This window comes from Doryrhamphus excisus, chromosome 9 (assembly GCF_030265055.1).
Source record: "Doryrhamphus excisus isolate RoL2022-K1 chromosome 9, RoL_Dexc_1.0, whole genome shotgun sequence".
Taxonomy (NCBI): domain Eukaryota; kingdom Metazoa; phylum Chordata; class Actinopteri; order Syngnathiformes; family Syngnathidae; genus Doryrhamphus; species Doryrhamphus excisus.
Genome location: NC_080474.1, coordinates 12,918,586 through 12,933,487, shown reverse-complemented (window position 1 = coordinate 12,933,487; position 14,902 = coordinate 12,918,586). Strand labels below are relative to the sequence as shown.

The window sequence follows — 14,902 nt, the reverse complement described above, 5'->3', positions numbered from 1 at the left end:
GCGTTCTTCTAAACCAACTACATTCAAATAATTACAGATGAAATATATATATTCGAAGGATTATGTTTTATTTATTATGAATTATATTATTGTTCTATTTATTTCGCCGAGGTGTCGTCACTTCCTACTTTATTTATGGTAACTTCCGGTTTCAGTAGCGAACAGCCACAACCATCAAAATGGCGAAGGCCGCCACAACGCACGAAGGTAAATTATTTTAAATATACATGTATATGCAGTCTTATTAAATGTGAATCTCGACTTTAACATGTGATGTGTTAATTGCTGTTGAAATATCCTGCATGGCCCTGTAAATGTTTGTTTTAAGGCTATAAAATGAGAAAAACAACGGGTCTGGATGCGACGCAACGCGGTCTGGATTCCATAATGGCGTTGGTTGCTAGCTTGTTAGCATGTTAGCTCCCGGCCTTCACTGTGAACGTCGTTTACCACTTCTTGTTGACGTTATGGAGCCATCAACATTATTTAATGTAATGAATATTTGTAGCCTGAATTATAACCCAGCCACATTTTATTATGAATAACTTGGTCATTTTATGAATAACTTGACCGAGACTAACGCCGTCATTCAACACTGTGGTTATAGCTCCATTGTTCCTGTGAGAATAGCAATTTTTATTACGGTCATGTGGATCTAAGCGCTTGTGTAATATATTATTGTTTGGTCTTTAATAGATATCGAGGCCCAGATCCTGGAGATCCAGGGGATGAAGGCCTCCCTGCTGGAAGAAGGAGCAGCAGAGCAGGGAGTAGGCCTGGTATCGACTGGCTTTTATGACCAGGAGATCTATGGAGGAAGCGACAGTCGCTTTGCTGGCTATGTCACTTCCATCGCTGCCAATGAACAGGAAGAAGTAAGATGATTTCTCCTCTCTTTATAGTGACAAATAAGTATCTATTCACTTGTTTACCTTGTTTTGAACTGTGTTGCTGACATGTCAAATTCCCCCTTTGTCTGCATTTGATCGAAAGCATGGTTGTGCTGTTTTGGCGCACTGTGACTAGACTCCTGTCTCATTTTTATCTTCCAGGACGATGAAGAGGACACGTCAACAAGTTTGCTGGGGCAGAAAAAGCAAGGGTACCACGCTCCAGTGGCCATCCTTAATGCCATCCCTCAGTCAGATGAACAAGTAAGTGTCTGGAGATGTGTACATTTTAGTTTATTACCATTAATTCTCCCATAAATCAGTTAATTCACCCCTGTTATTTTGCAGTATGACCCCTTCGCTGAGCATCGTCCACAGAAGATCGCAGACAGGGAGGACGAATACAAAACTCGCCGCATGCAGATGATCATCTCGCCGGAGCGTCTCGACCCATTTGCAGATGGTAAATTTAGCCTTTTCCCCCTCACCTGTCGTTATCACACAGTCCCATTTTTATTATTACCTCTCTTCATGGTTTTACTATGTTTGACCACATATGGTAGCTGTTCAACCCTTCGACCACAATGCAGTTTGTTGCCTCCCAGATTCATGCCTTTCCTGTGGTCAATCCTTTTTTCTTGTCTATTGTCTTTCTAATAGTTTTGTATTTGCCACCAACATCAAGGTTTTGGTTGCAGGGGAGGGGGCTGGCACTCAAAAAATGTAAACTCTTAGTAGGATTACCATGCTTTTGAGTAGGAGAGGTGGTTAGGTGTTGGAATCTGATTGTTCGCCCTAACAGACGTGGGTCGCAGATGGGTTGTGTGTGTGAGTCGAAGGGTTAACAATCCCACTTGACAGTCAGGCTAAATTGTGCAACGACTTGTGAAGTGTAGCTGTGATGTAATCAAGTTCAACAAATTGATATTAGGCAGCTAATCCTCTGAAGCTTAAGCTTATACACACGGAAAGACAAGGGAACAGTTATCTACTCTCTCCTAGCTCCTTGGTCTTCTCGATCTAGATGTACTACTCCTAGGGCACGGCATGGCACAATATTTCACTGTTAATTTTATGAAACATATGGCAGACATAGTCCACAGGTTGTAAGTAGCAACTAGGGGTGGGCATTTGACTAAATTTCTTAAATCAAGCACAGTTCAATATGCCGAGTGCTAACGTTCCAATCCTGCATTTATTAATATAGAAACTTCAGCAGCCTGGTTAAACTCTAACAAGCCAATCTCACTTTCCATAACCTGTGTTACAATTGAGTTGGAATCTCTCAACACATTTTCTGAATTCTTGTTTTCAAGCAAACTTGCATCTTTAGGCCAGCTAGAGCAATAACACCTCTGCTGGTTGTAGATACTAGTGCACTGAATTTTGTCTCAATAGCTTTAAACTAATCAGAATTTACAATCTACGTATACTAGATAATTAACAATCAACAAATGTTATGCCCATCCCTGGTAGCAACATACATGCATAAACCGGGTTTATTATACATACGAGGGAGCTATGTTTTAAAATAAAAATAATGCTAGGAGGCTAATTCGATGCCTGCATGTAGTGACAGCAGTGTGTACATAAGTTGTTGTTGTAAAAGAAATATATATTTTTATTTTACAGCGCTCTATGTAAAATAGAAATATGCTATAAAGAACATTGTGTGCCGCCATACCACAGGCCCATACTAACTGTCCTTAATTTCTCTCCTACAGCAGTACTGCTTTGCCAGTCCTGTACTGCACTCTGTTAAGGGCGCAGCAACTCATCCTGTGTAGGTTATGGGGGACACAGCGCACAATTTTTGTCAGGGTTCACTTGTTAGTTACTCTGAAGGGAATCTGCTCAGCTAGAACTACTTTCGATTCCCTAAAAAAACCTTTTTTCATATTTGGCTTGTGGTAAAATCAAGACAGGCTTTTATTTCACCAGCTATCAACATCAGTCAAGATCAAATTTTAGTTGCATAAATGACTGAATCAGTTTTTGTTCTTACATGGGTTGTCCCCCGAGAAGATTTTTTGAGTGCCATATATCAATGTAACACAGGTGGTATACTGTTGTGTGTAAGTTCAAACCCTTTTCCAAAGTGTTACTAATGGTAAAGAGCAATTTTCTAGGCTGCTTTTCTGCCGGTTGAAGTCTGACTGCAGATGGACCCTTGGCACTGAAAGTGTACGTATTCTGAAGAGCACAGCCCAGGACCCCCTGCATCAGTGATGGCTATAACATCTATATCCACTTAAAAAAAGAGAAAGCACCACAAACCTAAGCTCTTCTCTCCATGTATCTGTTTGTTTCTTATGTTGCTATGTCTATGTAATAGAGGAAGAACTATGTATAGTAGTTCAATGTAATTCTTTTTGTGTGATTCAGCTGTTTTTTTAAAGACACATGAACATAATGTGTAAAAAAAAAAAAGTCAAGGTTAGCTGACTGTTTGTGCTTGGTGTGAAGAGCAACATATTCCCAGTGCACTGATGATTGTCCTCTGTTCTTCTTGGTGCTCTTTCGCGCAGGAGGCAAAACGCCAGATCCGAAGCTGCCGGTCAGGTCATACATGGACGTCATGAGGGAGCAAAACCTGTCCAAGGAGGAGGTAAGAATTAAAAATAAAACATGGTTTGATGTGGCTTGGTAGCTTGTATCATAGCTGACTCATGTCTTTTACACCTGCAGAGAGAGATTCGGCTGCAGATGGCAGAGAAGGCCAAGTCAGGTGACCTGAAAGCTGTCAACGGTTCTGCCGCCAGCCAAGCTGCTGCTAAACGCAAACGTCGCTGGGACCAGACAGCTGACCAAACGCCCTCCAATGCCACCCCCAAAAAGATGTCCAGCTGGGATCAGGCTGATGCCACGGCTGAGGTTTTTTAAAACTTTTTTAGCAAATAATACACCACATAAACACTCATTAATATAACATGGAAAGTTATTAAGGGACACACATAAGTCACAAAGTCATTGCTTAATTCATATTTTGTCTTTTTTTTTTTCAGACCCCAGGACACACTCCTGCACACACACCATCCAACAGCCGCTGGGATGAAACCCCTGGCCGGCCCAAAGGCAGCGAGACACCTGGCGCCACCCCCAGCACCCGTATGTGGGACCCCACCCCAAGCCACACACCTGCTGGCGCTGCCACCCCAGGAAGGGACACCCCCGGCCATGCCACCCCTGGCCATGGAGGAGCCACGGGAAGCGTGCGCAAGAACCGCTGGGATGAAACGCCAAAGACGGAGAGGGAGACCCCCGGACACGGGAGTGGCTGGGCAGAAACACCTCGCACCGACAGGGGGGATGAGTCTGTTGGAGAGACTCCTACTCCGGGGGCCAGCAAGAGGAAGTCCCGTTGGGATGAAACCCCTGCTAGTCAGATGGGCTCCTCAACACCACTGCTCACCCCTGGAAAGACCCCAATAGGAACACCTGCCATGAACATGGCAACCCCAACACCAGGTAGACTGTCTCTAAAGGTCCATTGTTCTAATCCTCTTTGATGGATGTGACTTGGTACTAAAAAAAGACACACCATAATGCTTTTCTGAAGAGTCCCTGCACTGTTTTGTCCAGGTCACCTAATGAACATGACTCCAGAGCAGCTGCAGGCCTGGAGGTGGGAGCGAGAGATTGACGAGAGGAACCGGCCTCTCACGGACGATGAGCTTGATGCCATGTTTCCCGAAGGATATAAGGTCAGCTTGCCATTCCTTTGCTGTTGTATTGCATCTCCATCTTGTTAGTAATTTACAATACTGATTGTTTTATTGCCCCTCTCTGCATAGGTGTTACCTCCCCCAGCTGGGTACGTGCCCATCCGCACACCAGCCCGCAAGCTTGCTGCCACACCCACCCCAATTGGCGGCATGACAGGCTTCCACATGCAAGTGGAGGATCGCACCACCAAGCAGATGAATGACCAACCCTCCGGGAACCTCCCCTTCCTCAAACCCGATGACATCCAGTATTTTGATAAACTGCTGGTGAGCATTGAAGCTGCATTACATATAAATCCAGCAGCTGGAGTTATTAAACGTGTCTGAATGTGTCTGTCTTGATGTCAGGTTGAGGTAGATGAGTCCACGTTGAGCCCAGAAGAACAGAAGGAAAGGAAGATCATGAAGCTGCTATTGAAGATTAAAAATGGAACTCCACCCATGAGAAAGGTTGGTACCAGTCCCTCAGCATTGCCACACTATTGACATTTTCACTGAGGCGGGGTACACCTTGGACTGGTTGCCAGCCAATCGCAGGGCACATAACACAACTTTTAACTCTCACATGCATACTTTGTTAATTTTTGATAACACCTTGTGTTACTGTAGTACCCGGAGAAAACGAACACACAGGGAGAACATGCAAACACAACACATAGGTACCAAGCAGAGATTCAACCCAGGTCATCCCGATCTCCTGACTGTGTGGCCAACATGCTAACCACTTGTCCACTGTGTGCTACTCGGCGCAATACGGCTTTAATCACAATTTCACTATTGCACCACTAAAGCAGATGATGTAAACTGAAGGGGGTCGCTCATTAGTTATTGGTCGTTGTTCCAACATTTGAGGACACAACAGCTAGAAATAAACACACATGCTAATGTTAACTCATCCGGCGGCTGTGCCTTCGCTGTAGATACTGCAGTATAATGCCCACAAGTCTCCACATACAATAGCAATAAAATTGGCATGTCTTGTCCTGAATTAGTAAGTTTTTTTCCCTTTGTTTTTGTGTGTAGCTTCAAGCTGAAAATGTATATCTGCAAGGTCAACACCCAGCACTTAGCCTGTATGTGGCAGTAGTGTGAATGATTCTTGCTAAATCAACAGCTGCTTTCAGTGGAGGTCCCAGTGTGGGCCATCTAACTCTGCTGGAAGTAGCAGACAATCCTGCCATCGGTGCAGAAAGTGTCTGTGTTCAGTTTGTGATGTGAACCCCTGTGTCTGTGCTGTTTTAGGCCGCCCTTCGTCAGATCACAGATAAAGCTCGCGAGTTTGGAGCGGGACCACTGTTCAACCAGATCCTGCCACTGCTCATGTCCCCCACCCTCGAGGACCAAGAGCGCCATCTGCTGGTTAAAGTTATTGACCGCATTCTCTACAAATTGGATGACCTGGTTCGACCCTACGTACACAAGGTAAACCTCTCCTATTCTACAGACTTTTCAATGTGGATTGGACTTGCAAAAGTGATCAACTGTATGTTTTGTGCCTAGATCTTGGTGGTGATTGAGCCCCTGCTGATTGATGAGGACTACTACGCCAGAGTAGAGGGGAGAGAGATCATTTCCAACTTGGCAAAGGTAAATTGAAGCAAATTTATTATTTTCACCCTGGCTCCTGCCTGCAAAGCGTTTGAGCCTGTTGGACCGGTCTGTGGGCTGACCAGGCAAGGGAGTTCTCTAGATTGACACCAGGACAGGTTACAAGTTGTCACAGAAGGCTCAAGATTTCATAAAAGCGGGAATAACTTTTTCTTATGAAAACATTCAAGTATAGTTGGTCTAAAAACGTGTTACTTGGTTCACAGAACATATCCTGTTCACATAACCAACATCCTTCTCTTCCCAGGCCGCCGGCTTGGCTACGATGATCTCCACCATGCGTCCTGACATCGACAACATGGACGAGTATGTCAGGAACACCACTGCCAGAGCCTTTGCTGTGGTGGCATCAGCCCTGGGCATCCCATCCCTTCTGCCTTTCCTCAAAGCCGTCTGCAAAAGCAAGAAGTCCTGGCAGGCCCGGCACACAGGCATCAAAATTGTCCAACAGATCGCCATCCTCATGGGCTGCGCCATCTTGCCTCACCTGCGCAGCTTGGTGGAGATCATCGAGCACGGTCGGTCACATGCAAGATTTTCTCACTACTGTCATTGTTACTATGTGCCAACTCTGACAAATGATTTTGCTTTGGTGCTGCAGGTCTGGTAGATGAGCAGCAGAAGGTCAGGACCATCAGTGCCCTGGCCATCGCCGCTCTTGCTGAAGCCGCCACACCGTATGGTATCGAATCCTTTGACTCTGTCCTCAAGCCTCTCTGGAAGGGTATCAGACAGCACAGAGGAAAGGTGAGAATGTTAAAGTGTTTTAAAAGTAAAAGAATAAAGCATTATACAAGCTCAACACCCTATACAATGCCTGCATATGGCTGCAGTGTGGATATTTTCTTGCAATCGCATCTCCAACTCAGGACTGTCAGTAGTGGCCTTCAGACATCCCAAAAGAGTAAAACAAGTAACCACTGGTTGCTTTTTGTTGACACCAGGGTTTGGCCGCCTTCCTCAAAGCTATTGGCTACCTCATCCCGCTGATGGATGCCGAGTATGCCAACTACTATACCAGGGAGGTGATGCTGATCCTCATCAGAGAGTTCCAGTCCCCAGATGAGGAGATGAAGAAGATCGTGCTCAAGGTAAGCAGTCACTCAAACATTAAAGACCACCCTGCGGCTCATTCTCGCCTGTTCTACCTGTTTGTGGTAGAATCAGGGCTAGCTGTCCGCCAGATCAACTTCCAACACGAGAGCTTGCAGAGCTGACTCTTGTCCTCTCTGTTCTCACCCTGCACCCGTTGGATACACTCGTTTTCTGTAGTTTTTTTTCCCCCCCACATCTGACCCACACCTTCTGTTTCATCTCATAGGTGGTGAAGCAGTGCTGTGGCACTGACGGTGTGGAAGCCAACTACATCAAGACTGAGATCCTGCCCCCCTTTTTCAAGCACTTCTGGCAGCACAGGATGGCCCTGGACAGACGCAACTATAGACAGGTCAGTGCTTGCACAAACCAGAAAGTAGTTCTCAATCCAAGTGGTAAGGTCTTGCAAATAAATGTGAGAAAGAGAACCGTATTTTACCCTCTTTTGCTACAATAGTGTACCGAAGGGGTGGAGTTAAACACACTACAGTCTGTTAATAGTAATAGGAAGAAGATAAAATGCACCTTGGTAAACTACTTGCAGTCAAACACAGACGTACAAATGCCTTCAACAGTTAGTGGACACCACAGTGGAGCTGGCCAATAAGGTGGGAGCAGCCGAAATAATCTCTCGCATTGTGGACGACCTGAAAGACGAGGCTGAGCAGTACCGTAAAATGGTGATGGAAACCATCGAGAAAATCATGGGCAACCTTGGAGCAGCTGACATTGACCACAAGCTGGAGGAGCAGCTGATTGACGGCATCCTGTACGCCTTCCAGGAACAGACGACTGAGGTGAGCAGGACAACAGCGATGCATCTGCTGCTACATAAATGGAAGTCAACTGACCGGGTTTGATTTTTCTCTGCAGGATTCAGTAATGCTCAATGGTTTCGGCACCGTGGTCAACGCCCTGGGCAAGCGTGTTAAGCCCTACCTGCCTCAGATCTGTGGTACAGTGCTGTGGCGTCTAAACAACAAGTCAGCCAAAGTGCGTCAGCAGGCTGCCGACCTGATCTCTCGCACTGCTGTAGTTATGAAGACGTGTCAGGAGGTACGCGGCGCAATAAGCCACTCTTAATTTCCATTAGGCCAGTCGTAACATCTTTTTGTGTGCCCCTGCAGGAAAAACTGATGGGTCATTTGGGTGTTGTGCTTTACGAGTACCTAGGAGAAGAGTACCCTGAAGTGTTGGGTAGCATCCTGGGTGCACTGAAGGCCATTGTCAATGTCATTGGTAAGTCTCCAAATGTTGATATTTGCATACTTTGGGTTTTTGTAACCATTTCCATCATGAATGCAGGTATGCACAAGATGACGCCGCCCATCAAAGACCTGCTTCCTCGCTTGACCCCCATTTTGAAAAACAGACACGAAAAAGTGCAGGAGAACTGCATCGATCTGGTGGGCAGGATTGCGGACAGGTCAGCAACCTCCAAAATATTTTTTCCTCTGTTTTGGTGCAATTGCTTATCTAATCTATTGTGTTTTTTATCACTATTACAGAGGTGCTGAGTATGTGTCGGCCCGAGAGTGGATGAGGATTTGTTTTGAGCTGCTGGAGCTTCTCAAGGCCCACAAAAAGGCGATCCGCAGAGCGACAGTCAACACGTTTGGTTACATCGCCAAGGCTATTGGGTTAGTGTTCCTTGTCTTTTTGTCTATTTATTTTTCTCATTTCAGATTAATCACACTTTTAAATGAATCATGATGAATCACCCTTTGCAACTATCCATATTTATATCGTGTTATAATGTAAAGAGAATGGAAAGAAATGTGTTCATGTTTCACATAAGGATTGTGAATGATGGACAAAATTCCCTTAAAAAATGCAATTCCTATTTAAGGTGGTGCTGGGGAAAATGTTTTTTTTTTAGTTTTTAATGTAAACTCAAAAGTATATGTAAAAGTATGCCACTAAAGCCAATTCTGGACTCCTGAGGGATAATTATGTCCCCCCCCCCCCATCTTTTTCCAGCCCCCACGATGTCTTAGCCACGCTGCTCAACAACTTGAAGGTGCAGGAGCGTCAGAACCGTGTGTGCACCACAGTCGCAATCGCCATCGTGGCTGAGACGTGTTCGCCGTTCACTGTCCTCCCTGCGCTCATGAACGAGTATCGTGTGCCTGAGCTCAACGTGCAGAACGGTGTACTCAAGTCACTGTCCTTTCTGTTCGAGTATATTGGCGAGATGGGCAAGGACTACATCTACGCCGTCACGCCACTGCTGGAGGACGCGCTCATGGACAGGTGAGTTGCACGACCCTGAAGCCATACATTTTGAATAACCTTGTATGTTTGCTTGACCATGACTTGTGATCCCGTGGTCCCACAGAGACCTGGTCCACAGGCAGACAGCCAGCGCTGTGGTCCAGCACATGTCCCTGGGTGTGTATGGCTTTGGCTGTGAGGACTCCCTCAACCACTTGCTCAACTACGTGTGGCCCAACGTGTTTGAGACATCGCCGCACGTCATCCAGGCCGTCATGGGCGCACTGGAGGGGCTCAGGGTCGCCATCGGGCCATGTCGCATGCTTCAGTACTGCTTACAGGTAAGATATAAATAGTTCAAAATGAAGCAATTGAAGCAATGCCGATGCTGAACTCTTAAAAGATTTTGAAATAAAACTGATTGGTGTCCTGTGTGCCGTCAGGGTCTATTCCATCCAGCCAGGAAGGTGCGAGATGTGTACTGGAAGATCTACAACTCCATCTACATCGGCTCACAGGACGCCCTCATTGCTCACTACCCTCAAGTGTACAACGATGAGAAGAACATGTATGTCCGCTATGAGCTGGACTATGTCTTGTAAATACTCCTTCCTTTTGTTTTTTTTGGATCAACAGCTGCTTGGAGGTCCACAGTGAGCGTTAAATGTAGGTGCATTCCCTGTAAAAGAACAATGTAGACTACATAATCTACAACACACCCCTCTTATCTACCCTTTAGTCCCCCATCATTGTCAGAAATCCGTTGAAATTGTTTTAAATATTTGCATATTTCCTATGTAATGATTCTGATGGGGTATTCCCTCTCATTTCACATCTCTTCTTATTAGATTGTTTTTATTTAACCAAATAAAAGGTTTATGTACACTTGTTATCACATCCTTCATAAAGTACATTATTTAACAAAAATTATCTTAAGGAGATCAAGCTTCCAGCTGCTTAGACATAAGCAGATGAAGACATGCATGGGGGCTCTCTGTGTTGGAGATTTAACACTTTGTACCCACTGGAAAATAGTACTTTGTTCTCTTTTAATTAACTTTATTCGTGCTTTATTCATTATTCATCATGCTACAATTGAAATGTTTCTCTCACTCACTCAAACACTGGAAGGGAGGAGGGAGGGCTCCATCTTCCCCCATGTTTCACTGCTGTGTTCCCTTACTGGTCCAAATGCTGTGACCCAGATTCCTGCAGGCTGCAGAACACACATCGTCCTCTTCTGCTCAACTTGATTGAGGAGGAGTGCTTGGTTTTGACAACACGGTCCAGTAATACGTTTACAAACCTCTTTGAGGCTTGTTCACTGTGCAGCAAGTCGAAGCAGCTTGGAAAGGCACTTCATAAAGTACACCTATACAGTCTAATCACATTTAATACAATACCTGAATCAATCAGTACACGATTAAAACTCAGAATGGCAGAGATTATGGGAGATACTAATACTTCATCGACGAGTGAATGTCCTCGGCCATGCCAATACGTGATTGTAATTTCTCAAATGTCGCTGCATCCTTTTTCTAAAAGTCCAAAGTGGAGATCCCATTTTAAAAATGCCTCATGAATAGTAAATATCGATATATATACTGACATGTTTGTGTGTTAGGGCGGCAGGGCGGTCTAGTGGTTAGCGCACAGACCTCACAGCTAGGAGACCAGGGTTCAATTCCACCCTCGGCCATCTCTGTGTGGAGTTTGCATGTTCTCCCCGTGCATGCGTGGGTTTTCTCCGGGTACTCCGGTTTCCTCCCACATTCCAAAAACATGCTAGGTTAATTGGCCACTCCAAATTGTCCATAGGTATGAATGTGAGTGTGAATGGTTGTTTGTCTATATGTGGCCTGTGATTGGCTGGGGACCAGTCCAGGGTGTACCCCGCCTCTCGCCTGAAGACAGCTGGGATAGGCTCCAGCACCCCCCGCGACCCTCGTGAGGAAAAGCAGTAGAAAATGAATGAATGAATGAATGTTTGTGTGCTAGTGTACCTAATGAAGTGATCAGTGTTTGTTAGGTTCCATCTGTATCCAGTGGATGGCAGCAGCAGCGGCGATAGTGCGTGCCTGTGCGTGCGCGTTGATGCTGAGGAAGCCCCCAGTGCATCAAACAAGAGAAGCGAGACACAACCTCCGAGTTCCTCCTCGTCCGGCTCGACTGGGTAAGTCTGGCCGCCTTCGGGCTCCCACACACGGAGGAGGAGCGAGCCCTCGCACAGAGACTCCAGCGTCCCCCAGTTCGCAGCAAGCCACCAGCGGCAAGGCACAGCCTGCTAAAGCGGGCCCGGCCTACTTCCCCACCCCCCGCCGCCCCACGCACACCCTAGCCTGAGAGGAGGAGCGGACCTCGCTGCCAGCATCGCCCCGTGGTGCTGCTGTGTCGGCGTGCGTGGATGAGTCGCTGGAGACGAGGCAGAGATGGCTGTTCTCAAGCTGGCCGACCAGGTAGAGCCGCTAGCCGCCGCTAGCTTTAGCCTGCTCTCATCCAGCACGCTTGGTGATTCACTTTCACACACAACTGCAACACATTTATCCCCGCATTTGTAGTTATAGCACATCGGTTCCTAATTCGTGTATCGGGAATGAGGAGTTATATCGCATTTTAGCCTAAATTGTGCAGCCGAATCACTTGAACGCGCTCATGCTAATTTTCCCCATTGATTTAATTATTACATATTTTATTATTACAAAACACACTCGCTTCCTGTTGAACATCTAAACAAACATATTTAATGTCACATTTAATTACAATATGTGCGTGTGTGTATCTTGCCTAATTAGCTACCGTGTTTCCATCATGTAGGCTTAGGGGCGTTTATTTACTCAAATGCAGAGAGAACTTGGCACCTTTTCAGGGTAAGGTCTTCATTACATTTTGCCCATCATCCAAAATCCGTATGAGACATATCTTTCATTTTTATGTGTGTTCTAAAGATATAAAAACAGAAACTCATTACTGCATGTATTGGAACCACTTATTATGCCTATAAAGCCTTCTGAAAAGGCCTAACAATATGCACCATTTACATATTTCATTAATTTGACGTTAGTTACAAGCTACAGAGACATTATTTTTATTATTAACATTGTTACACCGACCAAACTACATTACAGTCATATTGACACTTAGCTAGAACACATTAGCTCGCTACCAGCCGGCTAGCAACTAGCTTCAACACAGGCTCACTTGCAGCATGTCAGAGTGGCGCTAACAATGCCTCAGACCACTCCAAAAATATAAGGCGACATATTTGAGTTCATTTCTACAGCATATTGCTATGTGAAATCAATGCACCGAGGAATGATGTTCCGGTTATGCTTAAAATGGCCAAAATACTGTAATTATTAATTACATTAATCATGAATGTAGTTGCTACTACATAGTCACAGCATGTATATAAAACTATAATACCTTGTTAGAGGTTGTTGGAGGTGTTTTAGTTGCAGTCTTTGTAGGCGGCATAGGAGGATCCCATTATGTGCAGTAACAAGTTGTCTCATTTTATCTGTTTTTATATCTTTAGAACGCACAGAAAAGCGACAGACTTGTGTTTATGTCTCACATAAGATTTGTGGATGATGGGCAAACTTACCCCCAAAGAGCAGTTTTCCTTTAAAGCGATGTCTTCTTGTACAAATGTATGTTTATATATTTTTAAACAATATTGATAAGAATTGGGACATTTCTTTGTATTTGTGGACAGTGGTCCTGTTGAATGATTTGGGTGCGGTTTCTATTAGAGCATTTTTTATGTATTCTTACATCTGAAATGGAAAAATATAGATTACACCGTGTACAGTACATATTTTATTGTTTATGTATAACATTTTATGAATGTTATTACTGTTTATTAGAGATCATAGTAGTCCCCCAAATTGTATTTATTTACGTGGTTTTGCCCTTAAAATTCTTGGAGGAAATAGCCAAATAGTTCAGAAGCAATAATCCTTTTAGATTGAGGAAAAATAGCAACTCTGATGAGCTTAACCTTCTATTTTGTGCTTCAGTAAAGCATTTTGCGTTGCACAACAGCAACAACTATGCATTCACGGTGTCACCATGTGTGCTGGACTTGTTTTCACACCATCACATGATTCTCTTTAGCACCAATAAGATGCTTAAACACCTTAATCACACCAAAAAAACTGCTTAGATTATTTTTGTTGACTCTATTTGGACGCTATTATTCACCCGGAAGGCTGGGAAATAGGAATAAGGAATAGGTTCTAGAATAATAACTGTTGTGTGCACATATCTTACCAAAAATATCTGCTGACAGCATCATTTTGTTTTTTTGCTAAACCAAGATACACACGTGTGCTTACATAAAGGAGGAAACACAGCAAGCGTTGGTGTTGCGCAACACAGCTTGGTTATATACTCACTGGACACTACATTAGGTACACCTGCACAGGTTCGATAAGATCCAATATAAGATAAGTCATACTGAGAAGTGTTTCTAATATTTTGACCCTGTGGTGGTGTGTGTATAAGGTAACCGAGGAAAAGGATTCATTTGATGAATCTCTTCTTTTGGCCTCAAAGTAGACAGTGCGGGTGTACCTAATGAAGTGTCCGGTGAGTGCTTCAGGGGGAATGGCCTCACGCTCCAATGTAGACATTCCTGACGCGATGCAGTGTCATCAGTCTGCAAGCAAAGCAGGAATAACTTGATTTTTTTATGTAACTTCACCACACTGCAGGACTTCCTGTTATTTTCAGACTGCATGATAACGGAATTCCTTTACTCAACAGAGATTTTCCTCTCTTCTTTTGTGGTCTTCTGTGGTTGAAGATATTCCTTGATGCACATTAACAGAGAAATTGTATTATTTGAGAAAGTTAAGGTTCTGTAGGACAATCATGCATTTTCCCATCGTTGGGAATATAGCAGGAAACACAGGAAGTTGTTGGCCTTGAAGCTGTGGAAAGACACGGGGCAACACAAGTTGACCCCGACGGGACGGATATGAGCTTGTTAGGCCTTTCTCTCCTTTGGATGGAATGTAGGCTTTGTTTTATGGAGCAAAATGGAGGTACATTGAAAACGCACATCTTACTTTTTACTTTTAAAAGGAGTATTAATAGCAAAACATAAGGTAAAAACATTTTGGACAAATGACAATTTCATTGATTCATGTCGCACAGGTGCCTCGCGTTATAGCATTTTTGGCAAAACCTCACCACTGTTAAATACAATAACTTTGATGTCATAAATAAACTATAACTGTAGTTTGTGTCACCAGGTTAAAGGCCTTGTGACATGTAATTGTCATGATGATGAAGGGCCTCACACTGGAGGTAAGAAGTTGCAAAGAGGAAGTGGTTTCAAACGCAGAAGTGAAACACTCCACTGCG

General features: G+C 44.4%; 2 protein-coding genes across 9 annotated transcripts in view; both read left to right on the top strand.

The window, feature by feature from the left end:
- Positions 1-137: 137 nt before the first annotated feature.
- Positions 138-10,417, top strand: sf3b1 (splicing factor 3b, subunit 1). Of its 2 annotated transcripts, XM_058081729.1 has the most exons (24): positions 138-207; positions 697-875; positions 1,053-1,154; positions 1,239-1,353; positions 3,419-3,498; positions 3,579-3,764; positions 3,896-4,358; positions 4,473-4,594; positions 4,685-4,882; positions 4,964-5,065; positions 5,858-6,037; positions 6,116-6,202; positions 6,471-6,741; positions 6,825-6,970; positions 7,168-7,314; positions 7,545-7,670; positions 7,894-8,115; positions 8,192-8,374; positions 8,446-8,557; positions 8,624-8,744; positions 8,827-8,958; positions 9,299-9,571; positions 9,657-9,873; positions 9,976-10,417. In XM_058081729.1, the coding sequence occupies exons 1-24, from the start codon at positions 180-182 to the stop codon at positions 10,132-10,134; spliced, it is 3,951 nt and encodes a 1,316-aa protein (XP_057937712.1). In that variant the 5' UTR covers positions 138-179; the 3' UTR covers positions 10,135-10,417. The 2 variants fall into 2 exon arrangements, with proteins under 2 accessions (XP_057937712.1, XP_057937713.1); XM_058081730.1 differs by lacking the exons at positions 138-207; positions 697-875; positions 1,053-1,154; positions 1,239-1,353 and adding an exon at positions 2,653-3,074.
- A 1,210-nt stretch (positions 10,418-11,627) lies between these two features.
- Positions 11,628-14,902, top strand: part of ankrd44 (ankyrin repeat domain 44) — a 23,549-nt gene continuing 20,274 nt past the window's right edge. For 5 of the 7 annotated variants that reach the window (XM_058081402.1, XM_058081401.1, XM_058081400.1 and 2 more), the window contains exon 1: positions 11,628-11,988. In XM_058081402.1, coding sequence (XP_057937385.1) covers positions 11,962-11,988 — 27 coding nt within the window. In that variant the 5' untranslated portion in view covers positions 11,628-11,961. Of the gene's footprint in view, positions 12,041-12,067; positions 14,846-14,902 lie in introns of those variants that run through there. The other 2 variants (XM_058081403.1, XM_058081399.1) reach the window with 2 other exon arrangements.